General features: G+C 41.9%; 2 protein-coding genes across 3 annotated transcripts; one reads left to right on the plus strand and one right to left on the minus strand.

Moving 5' to 3' along the window:
- Positions 1-1,480: 1,480 nt before the first annotated feature.
- Positions 1,481-8,136, minus strand: atp6v1ab (ATPase H+ transporting V1 subunit Ab). The gene is made up of 15 exons (XM_030099623.1): positions 7,982-8,136; positions 5,596-5,699; positions 4,591-4,719; positions 4,234-4,448; positions 4,016-4,153; positions 3,780-3,931; positions 3,533-3,695; positions 3,248-3,356; positions 3,027-3,149; positions 2,779-2,893; positions 2,629-2,692; positions 2,342-2,545; positions 2,097-2,191; positions 1,840-2,011; positions 1,481-1,723 (listed from the first exon to the last, which is right to left on the minus strand). The coding sequence occupies exons 2-15, from the start codon at positions 5,675-5,677 to the stop codon at positions 1,631-1,633; spliced, it is 1,854 nt and encodes a 617-aa protein (XP_029955483.1). The 5' UTR covers positions 5,678-5,699; positions 7,982-8,136; the 3' UTR covers positions 1,481-1,630.
- Positions 8,137-9,642: 1,506 nt separating this feature from the next.
- naa50 (N-alpha-acetyltransferase 50, NatE catalytic subunit) lies at positions 9,643-14,219 on the plus strand. Of its 2 annotated transcripts, none has more exons than XM_030099171.1 (5): positions 9,643-9,906; positions 11,438-11,571; positions 12,289-12,408; positions 12,513-12,579; positions 12,681-14,219. In XM_030099171.1, the coding sequence occupies exons 1-5, from the start codon at positions 9,899-9,901 to the stop codon at positions 12,856-12,858; spliced, it is 507 nt and encodes a 168-aa protein (XP_029955031.1). In that variant the 5' UTR covers positions 9,643-9,898; the 3' UTR covers positions 12,859-14,219. The 2 variants fall into 2 exon arrangements, with proteins under 2 accessions (XP_029955031.1, XP_029955030.1); XM_030099170.1 differs by having other exon boundaries at positions 9,683-9,906; positions 11,435-11,571.
- The last annotated feature ends 55 nt before the right edge of the window (positions 14,220-14,274 follow it).

The following is a 14,274-nucleotide window of genomic DNA, read 5'->3' on the forward strand; positions in this document are numbered from 1 at the left end:
AATATCCTACAAATGTTCACCCAAAAAGCCCATATTCCATCTCTTTCGATATAGATAGATAGATGGATACAAGGATGCTTTCATAAAGGTATTCATTTTCTCTTTTGCAAAAAATTGCCAAAATGATTTTTGATGCGTGATACTTTCTAAGTTCTTGTTCTGCTGAGTTGAACTGTATTATATCCATACTATGGTATCAGACAACTGCCATATTTGCTCCTTCTAACTGGTAATGATAGAATGAGCTGAGTAATGAAATATAGGAAGGATTGTTGTGCTAATTATTGTGATAGGAGATATTTTTGGATTGTTTCTGATAAACACGGCTGTGTTAGCCGATCTTTTCTCCTGCAAACTGTGCCATATTCCCAGTTAGAGCGTCTGATTGCTGCATTATTTTAAAAATGCGACCTGTGTTTGAACATTTGTCCACAGGAAACAATTGCAAGTGTCAGTATAAAATATATGTGATCAATCTATCAAGTGATATTTTGTGTACATTATGGAAATATACTTCAAAAACACAATGCGGTTTTAAACAAAAGAGGGGAGAATGATTGGTTTTAAAACTAGGGCATCCTTTTTTCTTCAGTCACATCCTGTTTGTAACACCTGTGTCCTGTTCAGTAAGACATTTCATGAAATGCATTTATATAAGCAAGTTTAATACCAGTGAGATTTGAGTGCTTTTCCAACCACTACCGTTATAGATGGGATTTAAATCCTTACAGTATATTTACACTTCTTCTACACTTTATCAACAAGATCTATATTTAGCTGTTCTTTAACTAAGAATAGTTAATGAGGTCAGTCAAAGTATTATTATGTAAAAAAACCTTCAAAGTGGAGGAGAGTTCAGAAGAAGAGCGAAATGCAGAGAGACCAGTTCAACAGCACGGACTGCATAATCCGAAACAATGAGGCAAAACGCAGTGACACACAGACGCAGGTGACGTTTTTTGTTTCCCACGTTTTACTTCTTTGGGAGTAACATGATGAAAGTTTTGGACAGCGGCGAGTCAGGAGGAGGCCCGACTCTGACACATTCACACAGCAAAGTACACAGCACTGCACGGCATGGAACACATCCATAAAAAAACAAAACAAAAACAAAGAAAGAACAACAAAGCTTTTACGTCAAAATGCTGGCAATAAATAGAATGATCTTATTAAATTTATATTCAATACTCTTCTGTACAGATGGTCTGTGGATTACAATACATCAACTGAACAACTCCCTTCGGGAAGAGCAACACAGTTACACACAGAAGAAATCATGTAAACAGAGGAAAGGAAGAAACGGGGATAAGAGATCCCTCTCTCACACACACACACACACACACACACACAGACACACGCACACGATCAGTGACCATGCAGAGGATCCAGAGCAGGCCGATATGAGGCAACGAACGATAATGAATACAGTACATCTTCCTCTTTTTCCCTCCACATGAAATTACAGGCACACACACACACACACACACACACGCACACACACACTCACACGTCCACTCACAGAGGAGCACAGGAGAGCACACAGGTTTCTGGGAATACGAGGAGGCGGAATGTGATTCTGCAGTGGAGGGGGCCAGAGATGAAAACAGGGGCGGCTGTGAGCCGGACGAGCCTACTCCTCCAGCGTGCGGAAGCCGTTCTGCATGTCCTCCAGCAGCTGTGCGTACTCCGCCTTGATCTTCCCCTCGCCGTCCTTCACCGGGTCCTGCACGGACACAGATCAAACGGCTCACGGCGCGGTCGCGCTGAAACGCCTACCATCGATTTAACATCCCCGAGTGTTTTTCATTTATCGCTCTATGATTACATGACTTCACGCACCTTGAATTTCATGGAGCTGATCCTGTAGAGGATTTCGCCCATGTGCTCCCTGATCATGGCCCATGTGATCTTGTTGTCGCTCTGAGCTGTGGTCTCCACCGCGTGCCGCGCCATGTCGTAGAACGCGATCATGTTGGAGAGAATGCCCACCGTCTTGTAGAAAGGACAGAACCTGGGAAGATCGAGTCAAAAGTAAGGTAAACAACTGTATGAGCAGTGAAGAAGAGTGAGTATGAGTTTTGTAAGTGTGAGGCTACCTGTCGTAAGGAGTGTAGCCGTTCTGCTGCAGGAAGTCATCTTTGATGAGTTTGGCCACTTCCAGAGTGATTTTATCAGTTTCTGCAAGTGAAGCCTGTCAAAGTAAAGATCAAATTATTCATTTATTCATGAAAGGAAGAGCTGCTGTGAGCAGAAAGGCGATTAACAAAAAAAAAAAAAGAAGAAGAGTGTGTGACATTTTTGCAGAATTAAAAGCGCTGCCCCGGCTTCATGCTGAATTCACCTTTCCGACCAGCTGCACGATCTCAGCCAGGTCCTCCTCCTCCTGCAGGATCTCCTTCGCCTTGGTACGCAGCGGCACAAACTCCGGGAAGTGCTTGTCGTAGTACTCGTCCAGGGCGCGGGTGTATTTGCTGTAGCTGATGAGCCAGTTGACGGAGGGGAAATGCTTCCTCTGAGCAAGCTTCTTATCCAAACCCCAGAACACCTGAGAGGGGATGAATCCGGCACAGAATGAGTGAGACTCTGCTTCATCGAAACTGACCGTGGCATCAGAATTTTAATATTTACCTGAACAATACCGAGTGTGGCTGAAGTAACAGGATCAGAGAAGTCACCACCGGGAGGCGATACACTGAGGAAATAACAGAGGTCGGTGAGGTTTCACTGTGAACACATGCAGAGCAATGTCTCCCTCTAGTGATACGGGGTTGTACTTACGCTCCTACAATGCTGACGCTGCCCTCCCTCTCAGGGTTGCCCAGACACTTCACTCTGCCTGCACGCTCGTAGAAGGAGGCCAGGCGGGCTCCCAGGTACGCAGGGTAGCCACTGTCTGTGAGCAGATACAGAAAATGAGAAGAAAAAAAAAAGCATAAATTTCATGATATTGAGAGAAATAGTTAGAAATATTAATCATATTCAGATCAAATGATTAATAATACTTCTTCAAGAAACTGTAAACTCACCAGCGGGCATTTCAGCCAGACGGCCAGAAATCTCCCTGAGAGCCTCGGCCCAACGCGAGGTGGAGTCGGCCATCATGCTCACGTTGTATCCCATGTCTCTGAAGTACTCGGACAGTGTGATCCCTAACAAAACACAGAGAGAGAATGCGTCACTCGTCATGCCCAGTTTTATGTGCGTCTAGCAATTGTTTGCATTATGTAGCTCTTATAGGTAAACCCACCGGTGTAGATGGAGGCCTCTCTGGCAGCGACAGGCATGTTGGAGGTGTTGGCCACCAGAGCCGTCCTCTTCATGATGCTCTCAGTCTTTCCATCCACCTCCATGGTCAGCTGTTCAAAAGAGAAGAAATTCAAATTCTTCACAAACTTTGTTTTCCTTCGGTCCAAATGGGAAAAAAATGAACAGGAAAGTTTGGGTATGAGACAAAGAGTAACAGCATCAAATCAAAAATGTACGTTTTGTCAAAATACTTTGAAGTAAGTCACTGTGACAAGCCGTCACCCACCTCTGGGAAATCTCGCAGCACTTCTGACATCTCGTTCCCACGCTCCCCGCAGCCGACGTAGATGATCACGTCACTGTTGGAGTATTTGGACAGCGACTGGGAGATGACAGTCTTACCGCAGCCGAAAGCTCCGGGGATGGCCGTGGTTCCTCCTTGCACACATCTTCACACGGACATTAGAGAATTTACAAACGTTAAGCATTGTTTTTCTTAAGATGAAACTCCTTGTTGAAGATGTGAGACTCACGGGAAGAGGGCGTCCAGCACTCTCTGGCCGGTCAGCAGCGGGTGATTGGCGGGCAGCTTCTCTGTGACGGGCCTCACCTGTCTGACGGGCCACACCTGCACCATGGTGAACTTCTCCTTCACGCCCTCGAACTCCAGCTCCATCACCACATCCTGAAGCGCAGGACACGCGGCGTCAGCAACACAAAGCGGCAGTCGCCGAGTGCGGCAGTGTCCGGGGTGGACCGGCGAACTCACCGAGACGTCGTAGTTTCCGGGCGGAGCCACGTAGGTGACCGTGCCTCTGTTTTTGGGAGGCAGCATGATCTTGTGCCTGATGAGGGAGTTCTCATACACTAAGCCGTAGATGTCGCCGCCCGTGATGTGACTACCAGCCTGACGGTGAAAACGAAAGGACAACTCAGCTGATGGGTGAAGACGATGAGGAGCGTTTCAAGTATGGACGGACTGCTTACCCGCAGGCTCTTGCTGGGAGAAAACTCCCACTTGAGGTCTCGGTTGAGGGCTCCGATGTTCACTCCTCGAGGGATGTAGATGCTTTGTGTAAGGTCATTGATGTCCTTCAGGGGTCGCTGGATTCCATCAAAGATGGACCCCATGATGCCTGGACCCAACTCAACAGAGAGAGGTTTCCCCGTCCGCAGCACGGGATCTCCCACCGACACGCCGGCTGAATTTACACTCAGGAAAATAACGTCCAACACCAACCTCTTTTACATTAAAGTGGACTCTCTTAATAACAATATCAAATAGCTGTAACTGGAAACCTGGCCGCCAGTGAATAGCCAGACGGAGCATAACAGTGAGGATACACGTCTCCTCGTAGACCTGGATGGTGGCCATGTCTCCCTCCAGCCTGATGATCTCTCCCACCAGCTCGCTGTGGCCGACACGCACCAGCTCGTACATGGCCGCTCCGGCCATGGCCGTAGCCGTCACCACTAAAGAACACAAACAGCACAACACAGCGACACTGACTTCATCTGCACCAGCAATATTTCACAGGTTTGGATCTTGTTTGCTGAAGTGAAAGTCGACCTGTGGTATTTCTATGAGTTTCACATAATAACTGATTCTAATCATAAAAGAACTAGATACTTGAATATCTTTGGAATCGCTCCACATTAACTATTGTTTTCAGCATTTATAATATTTGGAATGATGCTATGAATTTGCCAAGTTGTGACTTGATAAAAATGACTGAAAATTGAATATAAATTATATTCAAATTCTTCAAACTTACACAGATCCGTGAAATGTTAAGTCAGTATGATACAAGTAAAGTCGGTCATACAGAAACCTACTTTTTTTTCTCAGAGTTTATTGTAAACTACAAAAATTTGCTTAAAAAACAAAAATTAATTTGGATTACTGGTTCATTTTTTCCCTTTCATGACTGCAGAACTCAGTTCAATCGTTTCAAGGAATTCAAGGAAAAGTGTCTTGAGTTTGAACTTCTGTAAATCTGATGAGAAAATAAAAAGCGATTGCTTCATATTCATGAATCATGATTAAATACAATGTGCAGAAAGAGGTAGTGGTTGTAGCGGTGAGCGATCGTCTCACAGTAAGCCTATCCCTGGTTTGATTCCAGGCTTGAGTCCTTTCGGTGCAGTTTGCAGCTTCTCCCTGCATGTGTGACTCTAATGTCAGTAGGTGTGAATGTGATCATGTGTAATAATTTGCCTTTCTGTGTTTTCCCTGTGTTGGACTCTCAACCTGCCCAGGCCGTACCCGACCTTTGCTCAGCCTAAGAAATGTATGCTGGAAGTGTTCTATAAATATGACCGTGAGTGTGTTTTGACATGAATCCCAACCTGGTCCAGAGACTCCATGAACGTATCCAAACTGGCCCTCTCGCTCCTCATCCCTGATCTTAGGCAGCTTGGACAAGTCCATCTTCACAGGTTTATGAGTCCCACTGCAAGAAAAAGCAGAAGAAAGATATGAGCGCTGCATATAATTACTGAGAAGAAAGCTATGGAAATCATCAGTGCCAGAATGCTTCCATGACTGAAATTACAGTTGACCCTGAGTAGTGCCTCTGTAGTGTTTTGATATGCCTTCCAAGATAGAAATTAATGTTACACTACACAGAATATTCTCACAACCAATTCATTTTATGGAAATAAGAGACAGAAATCAATGGAAACAGACCAAAAATGAAAGCTACTATCTGGCTGCAACTGTGTTGGCAGCTTGGTACTGGCACCTCTTGTGGTAACCATGGTGAAATGAAAGAAAGGAATACGGCAGCATCACAGCTCACGACTCATTTTTCAGCGTTCTCAGCAACCCACCCTCTTCGTCTCGGCTGCATGGCTCCGAACCACTACTCCAGTCAATAAGATGCATCAGGAGCACATTAGATAGAATCCTGTGTTTCCTTTGCATATATATGTGCATGCATATCTAAATAATGTATGTTTTTCCACATGCAATCAGAACAGCTTTCCTTTTTTTAGGTGATATTTATAATACACATACGCGTTATCTTACTCCACAAATGCAGCAGTCTCTCTCTCTCTCTCTCCCTCTCTCTGTCACACACGCACACAAGCTGTCTTTAGTCGTGACAGAAAGCTGACTGCAGATGCTCTGCACACACCATCACTTTCATCTGCAGTATCCTGTTGTGCACCAGCCTCAGTGGATCAAACCAACATCCTCATAACAGAAATATCTGCACCTCCTGATTCTCTCTCACACACTCATAATCACACACACTCCATCGTGTCCTCTTTTTGCCCTTCCCAGTACTGTGCAGATCTTCCAGTTCATGCTAGGCTGATTCACCCATCTGTGCAGGAAGAAAGCAGCTCCTCCTGCAGGCCACTGCTTGTACTACAAGAATAACACCTGAAAAAGGTTCCATGTTCCATTGCTGCTTCATTTGTGGAACAGCTAACCTAAAAAATATTCTGGTTTTCAGTTGGATTTATTGTGTCTCTTAATCTCTGAGCAAAAGCTATAGCAGTGATTATTGGGTGTCTGTGGGGTGATAATGTACACAGTCTAATTATACTCTTCACATCAATGTGTAAGCCCCTGCAGTCTCCCATTATAGCTGCATTTATTATATTTGTTACAGTCTCCAAAACAAAGTTTGTATAATTTTCCAAGAGATGAAACAAGTCCACCATTTACAACTTGCAGAAAAAAAAGAGTGATGGTCAAAGACTTTAAAAGATGTGACACTTGATCATATGATCGGACCACATGACTGGCTGGCTCTATGAGTCTCTTTAGAGAAGTGGAAAAAGGCATGGTGCAAATCTGGGAAGTACAAATTCTGACTGTATGGGAAAACTGAGAATCATCTTTCACAGTCTGATGCAAAAAAATATCCTGAAAATAATTTAGTACTCCATTATTACACTCTTGACTACACATGTTTTTTTAGCTTATGCTTGTGATTCATGGAAAAAAAAAGGATTGCTCTTCTATTGAGACCACATATTAATAATTAAGCACAGAGAGAAAAGAGGAACAGCAAGAACTGATAAGCATATTAACTATCTATGCATTAAGTTGGGATCTAAGATAGACATGTGTTTGTCATCTTCAGGGATATTAGTTCATGTAGGAACAGCAGGGTTAACAGAGAGTTGATGAGGCTCAGAAATGTTACATGTGAGTGATATGATCACAAAGCCTCCTGACACACCAATGTTAATTGCAAATTCATTTGAAAGCATCACGCAGCTTGTTGTAGCATTTGTTTAAAAAAAAAAAGAAGAAAAGAAAGAATCCCACGCTGATGCTGGTATGTTTTCAATGGCAAAAACCCGACAGTCTGTGTAGATAATATGTAATGAGCTCTGCAGAGATCCGAGCAATGAAGCTGGCTTCAGTCATTTTCTGTTGACAGTTATTAACAGTTCACAGCTAGCTTTATTGACACAGCAAGGTGAGTGTAACATCCGACTGATCCATCCAAAATACACACGACGCTCCCCTCCAATCGAGTTCAGAGTCGCTATTGTAAAATAAATAACGTTTAAAGGCAGTGTGTGCGCGCTTCGCTATCATGGAAATAAAAACCACATCTGGTCTCTCGGCCTGCCTGAATCTTGCTGCCTCCACGGCTCTTTGCGCATCGGAGAAACAGCTACGTATGTTTCATTACGTGCAAATAGTAAAATAGCACGTATGATTAAGAAAAACAAGATGAGGCGAGGTTTAAAGAAATGTCACATTTACCGTCTGGTTGTGAAGTGTCCTGTTGGTGTCTTTCCTGGAGAGGGAAACGCTGGGTGCTGCGGAGCGTGACAGCAGTCAGAGATCAGCTGACTTCATTCACTGGCTGCTCGGTTTTACTGCGGAATCCCTGCAACTGACGCCATTTTGGATCCGCCCAGGAGCCACGGCAGCTCTTCAAGCAACAAACACTGCTGAGCAGCGACTTCACGTCTGTGTTCGATGTCGAACGCTGAGTCGAAGGAAACTTCTTTTTTAAAAATTCAATTACATTTCTTATCAAGTAAAAATATATTTATATTAATAAACAATTGGAAAAAAATAAAATTCCAAACTGTTAAATTTTCAAAACTAATATTGCAACCTATTATTTAAAAATATCATTTAGTACAATGTAGTTTTTTTATAGGGTTCCTGAAAAAACTCAAATATGTGATCCACACAAATCGGCACCTGTAAGTTTAATTATATATCCAGTCATTATCGGTAACAGTGAAACAAGGCATTGATAACATGAAAAAAAATGAATAAGTAAATAAATGAGTGGGATTTTTTTCTCACATGGCCAACTGTTATGAGTTAGGGGTTTCAATCAAAGAGTCAACAAATGGCAATTTTAATAGGCTCAGAACTATTTACTCTGATAGCTTTCTTTGTTATAGTTAGCTTCATCATATAATGTTCATATTTTTGTCAAGGTTGTGCATACACAATTCACTCCATTCTTTTTTCAGATGAGGGCAATGGTCCAACATGGTCACTTCGTAGTTAAATGATTGTATTACTGATTCTACAGTAAATTAGTGTATACAACATTCTCATCTGTAAACTGAATTATGCATTGTCTGCATAGTTTTCATGTAATTGATACTAAAGAGGCTTATGATCTATAAGAGGTGATGTGCAACACCTGACAGATCCCTTAAATGTGATTTAGTTTTTGATTTATTTATTCGATTCATTTACATTTTACATCGTCAGATGGAGTAGCTTAAAGGTTTGTAACACTGTTATAATAAATTCAGTTCTGCTTCTCCCAGTTTAAAGAAAGACGACACAAATACCGACAGGTAAAAGATACTGTATTCTTTTCCATAATAGTGATTTTTTTTTTTTTGCTGAAAATGTGATCCTTTAAAAATACAATTAAAAAATCTGTCATGATGACATATAATTAAACTTGATTTTTTTTGTTTGTTTGTTTAATTTCATTTTTACTATTTTAAACTTTTTTCACAAATTGTCCTCTCTTCTGTATTATTATTAATTCGTAAAAGACATTACAAAGTCATGGTACAAGCTTAAACACACATACATGCACACATACACAAGTACACACACTCAAAAGGTGAAACTCCTTCATCGTAAATCTCTATACATAAATCTATTTTTTATGGATAACAAAATAAATGAATATATATATCCAATCACAGTCACTTATATAGACATACACATCCACATAAAAATACAGATATAACATATGTGTCGAGTTTAACATGTCTTAAGATGAGTAGGAAGAAGTAAAACAAAATAAAAAAGGACATTTGTGTTTTAAAAGTAGATAGTCAAAGATTTCGAAGAACTGGTGCTGCGGTCCGGTTGCAGCCTGTCAGTCCAAATCCAGGCCATTTTCCCCAATGACAGCAGCGGCGGTGGTATCCTGCCAGACCAGAATCAGGTCATACACTGCTCAGTGTACCTATTCGGCAGTGCACATGCGCGGGTCAGGGTTCACAGCTTCTCTACACAGCCGTGGAAGGAGTGTGGCGGCTAAGCTAACTGCTACCAGCGCAGCTAGCTACATGTGGAGGGTAACACGGGAGGCATCCCCGACCCTAACTCTGTCAAAATCCCCACTTTTTACCCAGAACAACTCCAAAGTTCAGCCTCATCGAAAAAAAGGGATAATATCTTTTTAAAATGAAAGGGTGAGTGTGAGATTTTGAGTCATGAATACGTAGTTTAGCCCGAGTAAAGTTTTTCATGCCTTTTTTTTTTCTACAAGGGGAGGCGGGGAGAGACGGCGAGGCTAGCTAGCCTACTAAGCTACTTTTATTTATATATTAGGGAGAAATATTACTGACAGCTCCGTGGCTCCCATGTGCCTGTCACGGATGTTCTCGTTTACATAAGCCGCTTGTCTGGTCGTCGATTTCGCGGAGGCTAAGCTAACCAGCTAGCCGCTTCTTGGAAGCTGAGTCAGTAAAGCTAAGCTAAGCAGACAATCCCTGTATCTCTATCGATTCATATTTGCTTTCGTTATGAGAACGTGGACTTTATATTGTCGCTGATTGTTTTTTTTAATCTGACTCACCAGTCAGTTAGTGTCTTGGGAGGAAGTTGCCGCTTTAACGTGAAACTAAAGTTTGGACAGGGTGCCAGCTCGCTTGGTGTAACTTGAGCTGTCAAAAGTGGCACACTGTAAGTGGTGCCTCACCTCTCCATTGACACATCACGGGCCAAATTACAGAGTGGCACCAGTGTAACAAACTCTGAGATGTTTAGTTAGCTTGATGAGATTGCACAGATTACACTGTACATCCCGATGAGCAAACACGTGACCGACAGCTGTATTTGGATGTGCAGTCCTATAAATACCACCGTGAACCCTCATCGAGGCAAAGTGCAGTGGTGTGTTTAGGTCACATAGTTACACACACTCTTACACCTCGCAGCCACTTTATTAGTGACACTTGCATAATCTGAGGAAGCTCTGCCTTCATAAGGGTCGTGGTTCGTTTTGCTTGAGGTCATTAGAGAGGTTTACAATGCCCTCCAAGCCCAACGCCAATTCAAAATTTAACCTCGAAGATGAGCATGTTGGCGAATTAAAATCTTTTAACTTGATTATGTAAAAGCTTTAACATTATAGCGGATCGCTTTAAATCTTACAAATATATCTAAAGTGGCGGATGAGTGCACAGCCATTTTTTTTTGTTTGTTTTATTTCTCCTATATTTCATCAGGAAACTTTCCTGATGAAATATTCCTTTTTCATTTTACTCAAAATCACTTGAATTCTAGGCTGTTCATGGATGTTGAAAAACTTCAGATAAACATTGATATTATTTTCTCCTTTCAACTCGATCTGATCTGTCACCTTTCTGTCTGATTGTTGAGCCTTAAATAATATTTTAACCTGAGTAGTGTGATTGGATGTGACCATTTCAGAGTTTCTGCATTTCAGTTACGTTGTTGTTTTATATAACACACTGAACTTTATAGCGCCATTAACAGTTCTCTCAGGTCTGCATGTTACACTATCTGTATGTAAACTTTTGCAGTTGTGTGGTCTTTGTGAGCTGTTTTTTTGCAAAAGGTTACATCTTTCTGCAACCAATCAAAAATAAGTTTATGTTCTCAGCACTCATTTCTACTGTGAAATCCATAATCATTTACATTTTGCATCAGTGAGCCTTTCTTTTCAGCTATTTGACCGTTTTGCTCTTGTTCCAGTAGCCGGATCGAGCTGGGGGACGTTACGCCCCACAACATTAAACAGCTGAAGCGCCTGAACCAGGTCATCTTCCCCGTCAGCTACAATGACAAGTTTTACAAAGATGTACTGGAAGTCGGAGAGCTCGCAAAGCTAGGTAAGAAATGAAAGGAGAAATAAAACACTCAAGCAAGACACACTCAAATTACCTCACCCTTTTTTCAAGTCTGAACATTTTATGTTACTGTTGTGGTGATAGCAGGATATTATCATCATGAATCAGCGTGAATAAATGTGTTTTGAGCTTTAGAAAAAGAACACTTTTATCCCTCTTGAATTCAGTGCCACAGGCAATTATAGATCTAATCGGATTATGTGGAAACCCTTAAATGCCCCTGCCCTTTGCAGTCTGGTAGCCAACACTTACCAGGGCATAAGGGCAGTTCACTCACAGCTCCCATTTCTATAAGCGGGAACAGTATTCCTCAGACAAACCTGGCTGTAACATCCATCCATATCCAGTTCATCATGTTATTGAGACTCAGAAGTGCAGATGGATGTGTCCAGTTGTTCTTGCATAAATATAAAGTATAAATAAGAACTTCATACTCACAGGCAAAATGGAAACAGAGCTGTTCTCATTACTAGCACTGAAATGGTAGAGAAGCTTTTCCGTTATATAAAAACATCAATTCCTTCTAAGAAAGCAAGCTGTGGGTCCTTGAATTGACTCAGTTTGTCTTCATATTACTGATTGACCTAAAGGTTTTGAGTGTTTAGATTCTTTTGATTGGACTCATCTGTAAAGCAGCACGTTGACGCCCTGTTTGTTGAAGTTGTTTCAGCGGTAACACTGTTTTTTCATTTGTTGCAGCATACTTCAATGACATTGCAGTCGGGGCCGTGTGCTGCAGAGTTGACCACTCCCAGAACCAGAAGAGACTGTACATCATGACACTCGGCTGTCTAGCACCCTACCGTAGACTTGGAATTGGTATGGAGCTCTGTTTTGACGAAAGATGCGACAGTGCAATTTTCATTTCACCTTTTTGATAAACTTTGCTGATGTCTTTCTTTTCTTTCTTTTTTTTTTTTCAGGCACGAAGATGCTAAATCATGTGCTTAACATCTGTGAGAAGGATGGCACTTTTGACAACATTTACCTGTGAGTATATATCGCAGCAGCTAGCATAAACCCTAGCTTGTGTCCAACTTGTTGTCGACTAAGCTTCTTTTTTTTTCTTTTCTTTTTTTCACTCTCCGCAGTCACGTGCAGATCAGCAACGAATCGGCCATTGACTTTTACCAGAAGTTCGGCTTTGAGATCATTGAAACGAAAAAGAATTACTACAAGAGGATAGAGCCCGCAGACGCCCATGTGTTGCAGAAGAGCCTGCGCAGTCCGTGCGCGCCCCCCAGCGGCGAGCTCCAGAAGTCCGAGTAGGGGCGCAGCGTTTGGAAAGAGCGCCGAAGCGCTCGCCTCCACAGAAACAGAACTGTGACAAATGCCCCCCCCCCAACAGGGTCGACCCTTCAACACTCTGTTCAAAGGACGCTAAAAAAGAGAAAACTAATTTCAAGTATAAAAAAACGGCTGCATTCTTTTTGCAAAGGCATTCCCTTTTGCATCTTCTGTTGCTCCCTGTTCCTCATTCAGTTTATTGAAAATTAGAAGAAAGAGAAAAAAAAAAAGGTTTGACTTCCAAAAGTGCTCCTATCGACAAAGTTGCCAACTTCAGACAGTTTGAGACATGGTGGAGGGGGAGACTGGTGTTTTTCAAATCACACTGTTTGTTTGAATGTTTTTTTTTTTTTTTCGTTGGTTTGTTTTTCCTTCTTTTTTTGCAGTTTATAAAACAAATAGGAGCACACCTATTCTATTGATCAAAGGAAAACAGTTGGTTTGAAGTGGTTAAAGTGTTGGAAAAAGCCCTCACTGACACACACACGGTCCCAGCTGGTCAGTTTGGAGTCTTGCTTGGAGTTATGTGACACAGACACAACTCTGTTTCCTCACGTCCTGAATCCTGGGATTATTGGAAACCAGGCTGACCGGTATGCCGATTACGCCTTGAGGGGAAATGCAGAAATGTGTCCCTTCAGTGCAGGCATGAGGAAAAGAGAACGGTTTTGAGGTGGTGGCAAGATGCATTCACCTCATAATTTCTGAATAACTTAATTTTCCAGCCTGTTAATTTAATTTCCCCTCAACTGTTCTGTTATTATTTTTTTTTTTATATTGAAATGGCAAATGGTTCAGAGGTTCTCCTGGGTTTACCATGAAGAGTGAGACTTTAAAGGAATTGGGGAACTAAACGATGTATCACTGTAATGAATGTTTCCGCGTAGGACGCTCTCGCAGTCATTGTGAGAGATGTCAATAATGGCAGATTTGGCTTGTTTGGAATTGGATTTGGGCATTATATTCAATCATTTATTAAAGATGTGTGGGGATATGTGTCTCAAAACACGTGTTTTGAGACACAGCACCTCAGACATCTCTGGCACCTGATGTAGCCATCTTGCAAAAACGGTCTTCTTAAACGTCCTCACCTCAGGTGAGCTTCTGTTGTTACACCTTTATTGGACTTTAAAGCTCATCTGGTGGTTTGGAAGTTTCAGATTGATCTCTTTTACAATGTATTACCCAGATGAAGCTCTGATCCCTCTGCATGCAAGGAGAGTTGTGTCCTCTCCATTGTAGAATACGCATGTTTTCCTTTCTTTGAAGAATTTATCTTTTCATGAGCTCTATATTGTAAGACTTTTTGACGTCTAAATAAAGGAATTACTATTTGCAGTAAATGTTGTACTGATTGTGCCTATATATATTTTAATTCTGATAATGAGGAGAAATTAA

This window comes from Salarias fasciatus, chromosome 9, assembly GCF_902148845.1.
Source record: "Salarias fasciatus chromosome 9, fSalaFa1.1, whole genome shotgun sequence".
NCBI classification, from domain to species: domain Eukaryota; kingdom Metazoa; phylum Chordata; class Actinopteri; order Blenniiformes; family Blenniidae; genus Salarias; species Salarias fasciatus.

Bases quoted from the DNA above. Each gene is read 5' to 3' on its own strand.
- atp6v1ab (XM_030099623.1), bottom strand. From the start codon at position 5,677: ATGGACTTGTCCAAGCTGCCTAAGATCAGGGATGAGGAGCGAGAGGGC. The intron at 4,449-4,590 runs GTATCCTCACTG...GTGTAAATTCAG, and splicing joins CCAGGTCTACGAGGAGACGT to CCGGCGTGTCGGTGGGAGAT. The intron at 2,012-2,096 runs GTAGCCTCACAC...CGATCTTCCCAG, and splicing joins GGCTACACTCCTTACGACAG to GTTCTGTCCTTTCTACAAGA.
- naa50 (XM_030099170.1), top strand. The intron at 11,572-12,288 runs GTAAGAAATGAA...CATTTGTTGCAG, and splicing joins CGGAGAGCTCGCAAAGCTAG to CATACTTCAATGACATTGCA. The intron at 12,580-12,680 runs GTGAGTATATAT...CACTCTCCGCAG, and splicing joins ACTTTTGACAACATTTACCT to TCACGTGCAGATCAGCAACG.